At 43.3% G+C, this 12,343-nt stretch overlaps 1 protein-coding gene across 3 annotated transcripts in view; it reads left to right on the forward strand.

The window, feature by feature from the left end:
• The window catches only part of trak1a (trafficking protein, kinesin binding 1a), a 205,857-nt gene that overhangs the window by 100,243 nt on the left and 93,271 nt on the right, over window positions 1-12,343 (forward strand). For 2 of the 3 annotated variants that reach the window (XM_072560400.1, XM_072560401.1), the window contains exon 4: window positions 9,844-10,038. In XM_072560400.1, the coding sequence (XP_072416501.1) occupies window positions 9,844-10,038 (195 nt within the window). Of the gene's footprint in view, window positions 1-9,843; window positions 10,039-12,343 lie in introns of those variants that run through there. The other variant, XM_072560404.1, reaches the window with a different exon arrangement.

Consider the following 12,343-nt stretch of genomic DNA (forward strand, 5'->3'; position numbering starts at 1 on the left):
CCTATCGAGGTAAAAACAATGACTGCAGATGCTGGAAACCAGATTCTGGATTAGTGGTGCTGGAAGAGCACAGCAGTTCAGGCAGCATCCAAGTAGCTTCGAAATCGACGTTTCGGGCAAAAGCCCTTCATCATGAAGGGCTTTTGCCCGAAACGTCGATTTCGAAGCTACTTGGATGCTGCCTGAACTGCTGTGCTCTTCCAGCACCACTAATCCAGAATCCAGTTTCTTCCTATCTACTTGTCCAGACCTCGTGTGATTTTGAAAACTATCACATCTCACCTTAGCAGGCTTCTCTCCATGGAGATCAGTCCCATCTTCTTCAATTTATCCACATATGTGAAGTTTCTCATCCCTGGAACCATTCTTGTATCCAACTTCTGCACTGTCTCAGGTTATCATGTTCTCATGTTAACATATTCAGAACTGCATACAATACTTGGGCTGAGAACTTATAAGTATCTTGTTAAAAATTAAAAATCACAACACCAGGTTATAGTCCAACAGATTTATTTGGACGCACTGGCTTTTAGAGTGCTGCTCCTTCAGGAGTTTCAATCACAACCACCTGATGAAGGCGCAGCAGTCTGAAAGCCCAGTCTGAAGTCATGGGCGGCACGGTGGCACAGTGGTTAGCACTGCTGCTTCACAGCGCCAGAGACCCGGGTTCAATTCCCGCCTCAGGCGACTGACTGTGTGGAGTTTGCACATTCTCCCAGTGTCTGCGTGGGTTTCCTCCGGGTGCTCCGGTTTCCTCCCACAGTCCAAAGATGTGCAGGTTAGGTGAATTGGCCATGCTAAATTGCCCGTAGTGTTAGGTGCAGGGTAAATGTATGGGAATGGGTGTGGGTGGGTGCGCTTCGGCGGGTCAGTGTGGACTTGTTGGGCCAAAGGGCCTGTTTCCACGCTGTAAGTAATCTAATCTAATCAAACCTGTTGGATTATAACCTGGTGTTGTGTGATTTTTAAAGTTTGTATACCCCAGTCCAACACTGGCTCTTCCAAATCTTGTGAAAGTTCTTGCTATCCTGGTCTCTGTGCCAGTTGAAGCGGCCTAGAACACTGTATGCTTTGTTATCTGCTCTCTCCAACTGTTCTAACATCTTTTCTGATATCTGCACATAGAACACCCAGTTCCCTGTAGCCCAGCATCCCCTTTATTTCATCTCTCCATGTCCTTCTCACCAAAATGCATCACTTTATACTTCTCCAGAAGATCTAACTGGATTCCTTTTGACCTCCTTATGTCGATGAAAGATCCTTAGTGCTCAGCACAGACTTGTGCGCCACTGTTTAGGTAGGTTGGTGGGTAACAGAGAGAGGACTGGTTTCACCTCTGCAGTCGGTTTGGCCAAGAACATTGATGTCTCCAGTATTGTTGGCGTGGGGAGGGGTGGTTCAGGAATGGTGTGACAGAGGCCTCTGGGCTCGACGTCTGGTGTGGAATCAGATGTCTCCAAACCAAGATTGACAGTGATTTGAGATGGCTACCTGTCTTTTGATCATTCCATACCATCTCAGCATCAGTTTTATTGCAGGAAGCCAATGTATTAGCTGACTATCTCTACACAGGCCCATGTTACAAGAGGAAGCAGAATTAAGTATCTGGCATTTCCTCTGCATATGTCGGTGGCCTAATGCTTTTGACTTGGATGAAAGATGGCTGTTGCTGGCTATGTGGCCAACTTGAGCATTGTGTCCATGTGATAGAGTCATAGAGATGTACAGCATGGAAACGGACCCTTCGGTCCAACCTGTCCATGCCGACCAGATATCAAACCCAATTTAGTCTCCCCTGCCAGCACCTATATCCCTATAAACCCTTTCTATTCATATACCCATCCCAATGCCTCTTATATGCTGCAATTGTACCAGCCTCAACCACATCCTCTGGCAGCTCATTCCATACACGTACCACCCTCTGCGTGAAAAAGTTGCCCCTTGGGTCTCTTTTATATCTTTTCCCCTCACACCCTAAACCTATGCCCTCTAGTTCTGGACTCCATGACCCCAGGGAAAAGACTTTGTCTATTTATCCGATCCATGCCCCTCATAATTTTGTAAACCTCTATAAGGTCACCTCTCAGCCTCCGACGCTCCAGGGAAAACAGCCCCAGCCTGTTCAGCCTCTCCCTGTAGCTCAAATCCTCCAACCCTGGCAACATCCTTGTAAATCGTTTCTGAACCCTTTCAAGTTTCACAACATCTTTCCGATAAGAAGGAAACCAGAATTGCATGCAATATTCCAACAGTGGCCTAACCAATGTCCTGTACAGCCACAACATGACCTTCCAACTCCTGTACTCAATACTCCTGACCAATAAAGGAAAGCATACCAAATGCCGCCTTCACTATCCTATCTACCTGTGACTCCATTTTCAAAGAGCTATGAACCTGCACTCCAAGATCTCTTTGTTCAGCAACACTCCCTAGGACCTTACAATTAAGTGTATAAGTCCTGCTAAGATTTGCTTTCCCAAAATGCAGCACCTCGCATTTATCTGAATTAAACTCCATTTGCCACTTCTCAGCCCATTGGCCCATCTGGTCCAGATCCTGTTGTAATCTGAAGTAACCCTCTTCGCTGTCCACTACCCCTCCAATTTTGGTGTCATCTGCAAACTTACTAACTGTACTTCTTATGCTCGTATCCAAATCATTTATATAAATGACAAAAATTAGAGGACCCAGCACCGATCCTTGTGGTACTCCACTGGTCACAGGCCTCCAGTCTGAAAAACAACCCTCCACCACCACCCTCTGTCTTCTATCTTTGAGCCAGTTCTGTATCCAAATGGCTAGTTCTCCTTGTATTCCATGAGATCGAACCTTGCTAATCAGTCTCCCATGGGGAACCTTGTCGAACGCCTTACTGAAGTCCATATGGATCATCTACTGCTCTGCCCTCATCAATTTTCTCTGTTACTTCTTCAAAAATCTCAGTCAAGTTTGAGAGACATGATTTCCCACGCACAAAGCCATGTTGACTATCCCTAATCAGTCCTTGCCTTTCCAAATACATGTACATCCTGTCCCTCAGGATTCTCTCCAACAACTTGCCACCACTGAGGTCAGGCTCACAAGTCTATAGTTCCCTGGCTTGTCTTTATCACCCTTCTTAAACAGTGGCACCACGTTTGCCAACTTCCAGTCTTCCGGCACCTCACCTGTGACTATCGATGATACAAATATCTCAGCAAGAGGCCCAGCAATCACTTCTCTAGCTTCCCACAGAGTTCTTGGGTACACCTGGTCAGGTCCTGGGGATTTATCCACCTTTAAACGTTTCAAGACATCCAGCACTTCCTCCTCTGTAATCTGGACATTTTACAAGATGTCACCATCTATTTCCCTTCAGTCTATATCTTCCATATCCTTTTTCACAGTAAAAACTGATGCAAAATATTCATTTAGTATCTCCCCCATTTTCTGTGGCTCCACACAAAGGCTGCCTTGCTGACCTTTGAGGGGCCCTATTCTCTCCCTGGTTATCTTTTGTCCTTAATATATTTGTAAAACCCCTTTGGATTCTCTTCAATTCTATTTGCCAAAGCTATCTCATGTCCCATTTTTGCCCTCCTGATTTCCCTCTTAAGTATGCTCTTACAGAGTGGCAGCAGAGTTGGACACCAAATGGGACCCGTGGCTCTGAAAACCTGATTGTTGCAGAACTCAATTTTGAGCTGAATGGCTTCAGCTTTCCCCATATGTAGAAGTAATTTCAATTCCTAAATGCTGCATGCTGCATGGGAGGGGGTATAACATGTATGAGAGGGGGTATAACATGTATGAGAGGGGGTATAACATGTATGAGAGGGGGTATAACATGTATGAGAGGGGGTATAACATGTATGAGTGCCATTTCTTTGTGCAGCCTTTCATTATCAGAAATGAATCATTTGTTCGAAGGAGTCCTGGATTAAGGTTGTAAATGAATGGAGAGTGAAAAACACATCAGCAGTTTGCCTGGTCATTGTCATGACTTAATCCATGCTTCGTCAGGGAATTAATAACTCACATGACAACCACTGTTGGCATCCTGAATACTGGTTAGAATCTGTTAGATGCTCTGTCTTACTGTGTTGCCTGTTCCATCTCTTATGAGGGCATTTGAAAGCGACAACTTTTAAAATGTAATTCTTGGAGTGTTGAGAGCAAACTGAGAGCAAAAGTCATGAGTGAGTAACCTATTTTCAATAGTGCAATTGTTCAAAAAACTTCTGTTCCAACATTTGAGACATTGTCAGTTTGGATTCAGAACTTGTTTGGTTGCATGGGTCCTCAGGGGAATTGAACTTGATTTAATTCTGCTGGAAAATCTGCACTTCAAGCATCCTTGATAGCAGTAAGGACTGATTTTGTTTCATGTTCTTTGTCTAATCTTCTTTCCCTCTTCCATTGATTGTTTGTCTCAGTGTACTTTTTGTGAACAGCATCAGTTTTGGTTGAGATTCTGTGGCTTGCGATTGGATGAAGAATTTCCTCAAGTTTATTCACTTTTTTTTTCTTTAATTTTATGAAATTAACCATATTTTCCAGTTTCTTTCACATTTTAATAATTGTTGGTCATTGCTGGGCTTCAGCCAGTGGTGCTGTCGAATCCATTGTTGGGTTGCATGCATTGAAGTTCTGAAGCTGAATTACTTATTCTGTGCTTTCATAATTTTCACTGTACACTGAGTCTTCACAGCCAAGATTCAGAATTTGCCATGAGGTACCAAAAGGACACTTGTATCTGTGTCTCTTTTTTTGCAGAGGCAGAACAGTTCGACATCTTTCTAACTGACAATTAGATGGATTGATTTTGATTTTATTGTCATGTACACAAGTACAAAAATACAGGAGTACAGTGAAGTATGTATAAGGTCCCCACACAAGGCACTAAGTTAGGCACAAGTACCGAGGTACAGAATCTTAAAAACAAGTTAGAAGAAGGAAGTTAAAAGTTAAACATTCAGTAACTATAGTATAGCATAAACATGCAAACTAAGATTAAAAGTGATACATTGCAGACCACCTTAGTTTTAAGTAGAAAATAAAGAAAGCTGAAAGTTTTAACACTAAATGCTTAGCCACGGTGAGACCGCACTTCAATGAATCTCATTGGACCGAGAGACTGTCACATACTGCTGAAAGGCCACCGTGCTGGGCTGAGACACTGCCCCGCTGGGTTGAGTCAGGGGCTGGCAGTCCATGGCCTAGAGAAGAAGGGGGATAAAAATTGAAAGAAATAAAAGTGAAAAACAGAAAAACAAATGGGCTTCATCTGAAGTGTCCTACGCTGCCGTCATCTTGGGCTTTTGCGACACAGGACTCCGATTGGACACAGGACTCCGATTGGACACAGGACTCCGATTGGACACAGGACTCCGATTGGACACAGGACTCCGATTGGACACAGTACTCCGATTGGCTGAAGAAACCTCCTCCCCACCAGCTTCTGGTTGCTCAACTCTCCAAGTGGCCGTTGTTCCAAGGAGGACAAAGACGACCCTACTAAGACGTTCTGAATCTTTCCTTGAAGCACTGCCTCATTAACATTAATCTCTGGGAGGGGCTTGCTATGGATTATTCAAAATGTTGACAGCATGTCCATTGGATTGTGACATGCAAGAGATGGAAATCAATCTTGCTTTTCGGATCCTGCCAACTCGTGGGATGTCCTGCCCCATATGCCAAAAGATCTTCAGGTTGAGAATCAAGTTGCAACGTCACGTGAAGAACTACAGCAGAATCCTGTGACCTTGCATGGATGCCATCCTCTAATCAAGGGGCAGCTGATGATGTGAATAGATTTCATATTGGCTTGAGATGTTTCACTGCAAGTTTATTGCTTCGATCATCACAAGAATGGTCTGTGGGATGAATGCCTTGTCACATGAGGAACAGTTGAAGACTGTATGGAGTTTAGAAGGATGAGGGGGAATCTCGTTGAAACTTAAGAATACTGAGGCATGGATAGAGTGGACGTGGAGAAGATATTTCCATGAGTTGGAGAGACTGGACCTGAGGGCATAGCCTCAGGATGAAGATATCCTTTAGAACTGAGATGAGGAAGAATTTCTTGGCTAGAGTGTTGTGAATCTGACGAACTTATTGCAGAGGGTTGAGAAGGCCAAGTTGTTGATTGTATTTAAGGGAATTGAGGGTTATGGGGCCAGTGCAGGAAAATGGGGTCAAGGAGTGTATCAGCCATGATTGAATGATGGAGCAGAATTGATGGGCCAAAATGGCCTAATTCTACTTCTACATGTTATGCTCTTATGATTTTTGTAGAGGGTGTTGCACTCATGTTCTATCAACATTGGCATGTCAGAAACTTTTATAACCCATTTGGTCCAAATATTTATAGTTCCCAATGGATTTTTCTGTTCTCCCATGTGATGATTCAAGGAATATGAGCAGGAAAGTGGTTTTGAGACCGATGGTCTAATTGAATAGTGGAGCTGTCTCAGTGGGCTGAATGGCCTACTTCTGCTTCTACATTCTGATGTTTGAAGATGATGTACAGAAACAAGAGTGAAAGGACATAGATATAAAGTGCTGAGCCAACAAAAGCAAAGGTGATGTGAGAAAAATAATGTTTTCACACAGTGAGTAGTGAGGGACTGGAACATATTGCTGGAAATGTGGTGGAAGTAAGTTTAGTTAAGATGTTCGAGGGCATTGGCTAATTATTTGGATAGAAGTGGTGTGCAGTGAGGGGAAAAGGCAGGAAATTGGTATGAGATAATAAACAGTGGGCCAAATGGCAGCCTCCTGCACTGTGTAACAAATCTGATTCTGAGCAACTAGGTCAGGAAGGAGCGGGAGACAGACTCCGAGTCAGTGAAATATTAAGAGGATTATGTGGTTTTTCTTCGAGTATTGCAGTGGTCAATTAAACAGTGAGACTTGGCAATCTTGAAAGAATTGCTGGTAGTCCACTTTCAGGAAATGATGGGAAAGACATTCTGAGCCTATTCGTTTTGGAAGTCCATTGGAGCTTTTAGTGTAGGACAGTGGGGCTAGCTAGCTCAGTTGGTTAGATTGCATTGTGGTTCCGAATAATGACAACGGTGGTGGGATTCCTGTTCTGTCTAAGGTAGGAACTTGGGAGACTTGTCTCCTTCCTCTGCTCCCAAGTGTGAGATGCAGTGGTAAGTTACTGCCAATGAATCTCTGCATCATTCTGAGCCAATGAGCTAAGGGCCTGTCTTCTGACAAAGTATGCACACTGACCTAACATCCTTTAAGGAAGGAAACTGCGGTCCTTAGCTGATCTAGTTGACACATGACAATTAGGATTGGGCAATTAGGGAGGGCACAAATGCAGGTCCACCAGCAATGCCCATTTCCTATGAATGGTTAGGCCTGCAATTTTATGTCTGGCCACAAGGTGGGATTGTGCCAATGCTGGCAAAGTGATTGGCAAAGGCACATCTCAACTACACCCAATGCAACTAAGGAAAATAAATCTAATTTAGCTTTTAAATATAAATTGCACCTTGAGTTTGGATTCTTAAACCATCCAATAAAAATATTTTAAAATCAACTAATACAGTTTAGACCTGACTGTGGAATGTTTTTCTAGGTGCTTGGCAGCAACTCCAACTTGTCCTCTTCTCCCGAAGTCAGTGTGTTGGCACTTCTGTGCGATTCTGATTCTATCGCAAAAACTGAAGTTCTGGGAAGTCGAATTTCTGAAAGAGGACCGGTTGGCTCAGCAATATTTAACAACTAAATGTTCCACATCTAAACCCAGACTCAGGATGAGATTTCACAAACCAGGGCTGTGTTTCCTGAAAATTAGAAGACTGAAAGGATGATTCCATCAAATTTGTCAAGATATTGAAGAACTTTTGAGGCTGATTATTTTGTTAGTTCAGAAATTGAAGATTTTGGAGTTATTGTCTAAAAATCTGAGATCATTGGTCATGAAATTAGCTGATCCTTTACCTGGTACAAGTTTGTAACTCTTCCATAACATGGGTGTTGATGCTGAATTTTGTTAATTGTAAATCTGATTGGTAGATTATTTTTATTGAAAGCTGAATGGATATAAGGCAAGGTGGCATGTTCACAGATCAGATGAGTTCTTTGCTGTTTGGTAGAGCTTGAATCTTACTGAGAAAATACACGTTTTGTCAAAACTTTTCATCTTTCACTCATCAGGACACTTTTTGCAAGCATACCAATAAAAGTGAAAATTAATTTGTAGTGCATGAGAGGAGAATGTTGATTGGTTGGCAAGTGGACACTAGAAGATGCATTGCCATGGAGAATGCACCAGTTTATGATTTTTGAAAAATAAAAGCCTTGTTTCAATTTTAAACGAGATTAGTCTGGTCACCGTGTGCATGTGTTGATGGACATGTTCTTTCCATCAACGAAGAACAGGTATTTCTTGCTAGTTGTTGCATTGAGAACAAGGCAAAAAACTTAGACAAAATTGCTACGTTAATACTGAAGACTCAGTCTAATGGAATGATGCGCCAGGTTTGGTCGGCTAAATGGTCTCTTCCTATATGTCCTAATCAAAGTAGTGCAAGTACTAATATAAATTAGAACTGGGTGCCTGACACCGAGCATAATTGACGTTTACTCCGATTGAATATGTTCACCATTTCAGTGGTTGTTTTTGACAATTGTTCTTTGCCTGGCATCTGATCTGAGAGAATTTGACCATGCAAAACAAATCGCTTTGAATTTGAATCAGAAAGTTTAGATTAGATTAGATTAGATTAGATTAGATTACTTACAGTGTGGAAACAGGCCCTTCGGCCCAACAAGTCCACACCGCCCCGCCGAAGCGCAACCCACCCATACCCCTACATCTACATCTACCCCTTATCTAACACTATGGGCAATTTAACATGACCAATTCACCTGACCTGCACATCTTTGGAGTGTGGGAGGAAACCGGAGCACCCGGAGGAAACCCACGCAGACACGGGGAGAACGTGCAAACTCCACACAGTCAGTCGCCTGAGGCGGGAATTGAACCCGGGTCACTGGCGCTGTGAGGCAGCAGTGCTAACCACTGTGCCACCGTGCCTTTTGGAATGTCTCTTGACTTTAAATGCTCTGATGTAAAGACGTTCCTGCTTTTCTAACTAAGAAGGTGACCAGAGATGAGTACTGTGGTGCTCAGGTTAGTTTTACTTAAGGTCTGTTGTTCAGGTCATTCTGGTAATTTGGTCCATTTTTGCCTCTGAGGAAGTAGCTGCTGCATTGAGCCAGTATCATTACTAACTGAAAGGCATTGACAAACTTCAACCATTTGCAATTTTGTTTGTGACCTTTCTCTAAAACCCTCGGAACTTTCCACTCCAATTCTGGCCTTTTTCCAAATCTTCCATTCAAAATTGCACGAAGTTTGGGTGGCATATGTTGAGCTGCCTGGGCCTGAATCTTTGGAATAGTTTAAGTGCCTCTTTCTCTTTGTGTTTTTTTGTTTGTTTGTCTGTTTGTCCCTCCCTGTTTAACATGTATGTTCTCTTGTGTTCTCTCATTTGTTCCATCCCTCCTTCCCCTTCACATACTCTCTTCCTTATCCCTCTTCTTTGTGCACTCTTCCTCCCTCCCCCTTGCTCTGCTCCTTCAACCCTCACCTCCTTTCCTATGTGCACTTTTTTTCCTTCCTTCCTCCCTCCCTTCTTCCTTCCCTTGCTCACCCTCGTGCCCTCTCTGTCTGTCTGTCTTCCTCCCTCTCTATCCCCCTCCTTCCTCTCCCACACCTGATTTAGCATCACTTCTTTGATTTGCTTTGGAAATTGCAAGTTGTTGCAGATCTTTTGCGATAGAGTAGTGAAAAATTAATCTGTGGTTCTAATGCAATTGCCTTGATTTGCCTCCCACCAGATGTGTGCAACAGTACTGACCTTCCAGAAGTTGAAATCATCAGTCTACTGGAAGAGCAACTGCCTCATTACAAGCTAAGAGCTGATACAATTTATGGTTATGACCACGACGACTGGCTTCACACCCCTCTTATTTCTCCAGATGTTAATCTTGATCTCACCCATGAACAAATAGAAGAGACACTAAAATACATGCGTAAGTACAATCTCAATAACATTGTTAAACTTTGTGGCTGGGTGGGTTGTCTATGGTCAAAGGTGAGTGTACAATTTCAAATAGGGTGGCCTGGTAACAGCTGTGATTCTTGAATGTGCATTTACAAGCTGAATTGGCAGTCATACGTTTGTTTCTCAGTGGATAATTCTGTAAGACATTATTTCCACACTTTCCGCTGCATGTTCATCTTTGGTTGAGGTCAGTGGAAGAAAAATAAACTGTTTAAGCATTTATTTTCCTGCAGTGTGACCCTGGAGCTGAGATGACTGACCTCCAACAACCACAACCATCTTGCTATGTGCCAGATATAACTGCAACCAGTTTGGATCCCACCCGGACCCCTCAGCTCCTGACCTTATGCTACCTTGGGTCAAATATGGGCGAAAGAGCTGAAATCTAGAGGTGAGCTGAGAATGACAGCCCTTGACATCAACACTGCATTAAATAAGCGTGGCATCAATGAGCCCTAGCCAAGCTGGAATCCGGGAGCAAGTTCTCCACTGGTCGGAGTCACCCTTGGCACATAGAAAAATGATTTCTGGTTGTTGGAGATCAGTCATCTCAGCTCTAGGACATCTCTGCAGGAGTTCCCCAAGCTGGTGTCCTAGGCCTAACCATCAATGACCGCCCCCACATAAGGTCAGAAGTGGGGATGTTGGCCAATGATTCCGCAATGTTCACTACCATTCATGACTCCTCAGATGCTGAAGCAGTTTGTGATCAAATACAACACCATGTGCACATGGAGTTCACAGTGAGCTTACCAATTGGTAATGAAATTGGCTTAATGTTTTCCGCACTGGAGGCCTATGACCAACAGTGTTCCACAGGGATTGGTACTGGGTCCATTTTCATTTGTCATCGATATAAACAATTTAGCTGAAAATCTAGAAGGCATGGTTAATAAATTTGCGGATGACACAAAGATTGGTGGTATAGTGGTCAGGGAAGATGGTTATCTAAGATTACAACAAGATCTCGGTCAATGAGCTGAGGAGGGCCAGATGGAATTTACTTTGATAGCGAGGTCTTGCATTTTGTTAAAACAAATGAGCAGGAATTATACAATTGTTGGTCGGGCCCTGGGTAGAGTTGTAGAAAAGGTACCTAAGGGTTCAGGTGCATATTTCTTTGAAATTTACATCACAGGTACACAGGATGGTTAAGAAGGCATTTAGCATGTTTACCATCGTTGCTCAGACCACTGAGTGTCGGAATTGGAATGTCATTTTAAGGTTGTACGGGACATTGAAGTCTCTAATGCAGCACTGTGTGCAGTTCTGGGTTGGCCTGTTATAGGAAGGATATTCTTAAATTGAAGGGGTTTCAGCAAAGATTTACCAGGAGCTTGCTGGGAATTGAGAGTTTCAGTTGTTCAAAAAAGAATTAGTTGGGACATTTTTCACCGGAGTGCAGGAGGTTGAGAAGTGTCCTGATAGAAGTTTGTAAAAACATGACTGCCATAGATAAAGTGAATAGCAAGAGCCTATTCCCTAGGGTGGGGGGAGTTCAAAACTTAGGGGGCTTATTGTTAAGACGTGAGGACAAAGTTCTTCAAGATTCTGAGGAGGCAACTTTTTTTTTTAGTGGTTCGTATGTGGAATGGACTGCCAGAGGAAATGATGGGTGCAGGTACAGGTACAACATTTAAAAAATGTTTGGTTAAGTACCTGAGTAGGAAAGGTTTGGAGGGATATGGGATTAGTGGTGCTGGAAGAGCACAGCAGTTCAGGCAGCATCCAACGAGCAGCGAAATCGACGTTTTGGGCAAAAGCCATTCATCAGGGGCAAAAGCCCTTTATTCCTGATTTCGCTGCTCGTTGGATGCTGCCTGAACTGCTGTGCTCTTCCAGCACCATTAATCCAGTATTTGGTTTTCAGCATCTGCAGTCATTGTTTTTACCTTGGAGGGATATGGGCCAAATGCAGGCAAATGTTTAGATTAGTTTGGTGTGGGCTAGTTTGACCAAAGGGTCTGTTTCCATGCTGTGAGACTCTGGACAATGTCCAGCTTAGGCTGACAATTGGCATGTAACATTGGTGCCACATAAATGCAAGGCAATGACCATCTCTAATAAGAGAGAATCTAGTCAGTGTCTTTTGACATTCAGTGATGTTACGATCACTGAATCACCCACTATTCACACCCTGGAGGTTATTATTGACCAGAAACTCAACTGGACTTGCCACATAAACACAGTCGCTACAAGAGCAGGTCAGAGACTAGGAATGCTGTGGCAAGTAAATCACCACCTAGCTCCTCAAATGCTATCCACCATCTACA

The sequence above is a fragment of the Chiloscyllium punctatum genome, chromosome 41, assembly GCF_047496795.1.
Source record: "Chiloscyllium punctatum isolate Juve2018m chromosome 41, sChiPun1.3, whole genome shotgun sequence".
Classification (NCBI taxonomy): domain Eukaryota; kingdom Metazoa; phylum Chordata; class Chondrichthyes; order Orectolobiformes; family Hemiscylliidae; genus Chiloscyllium; species Chiloscyllium punctatum.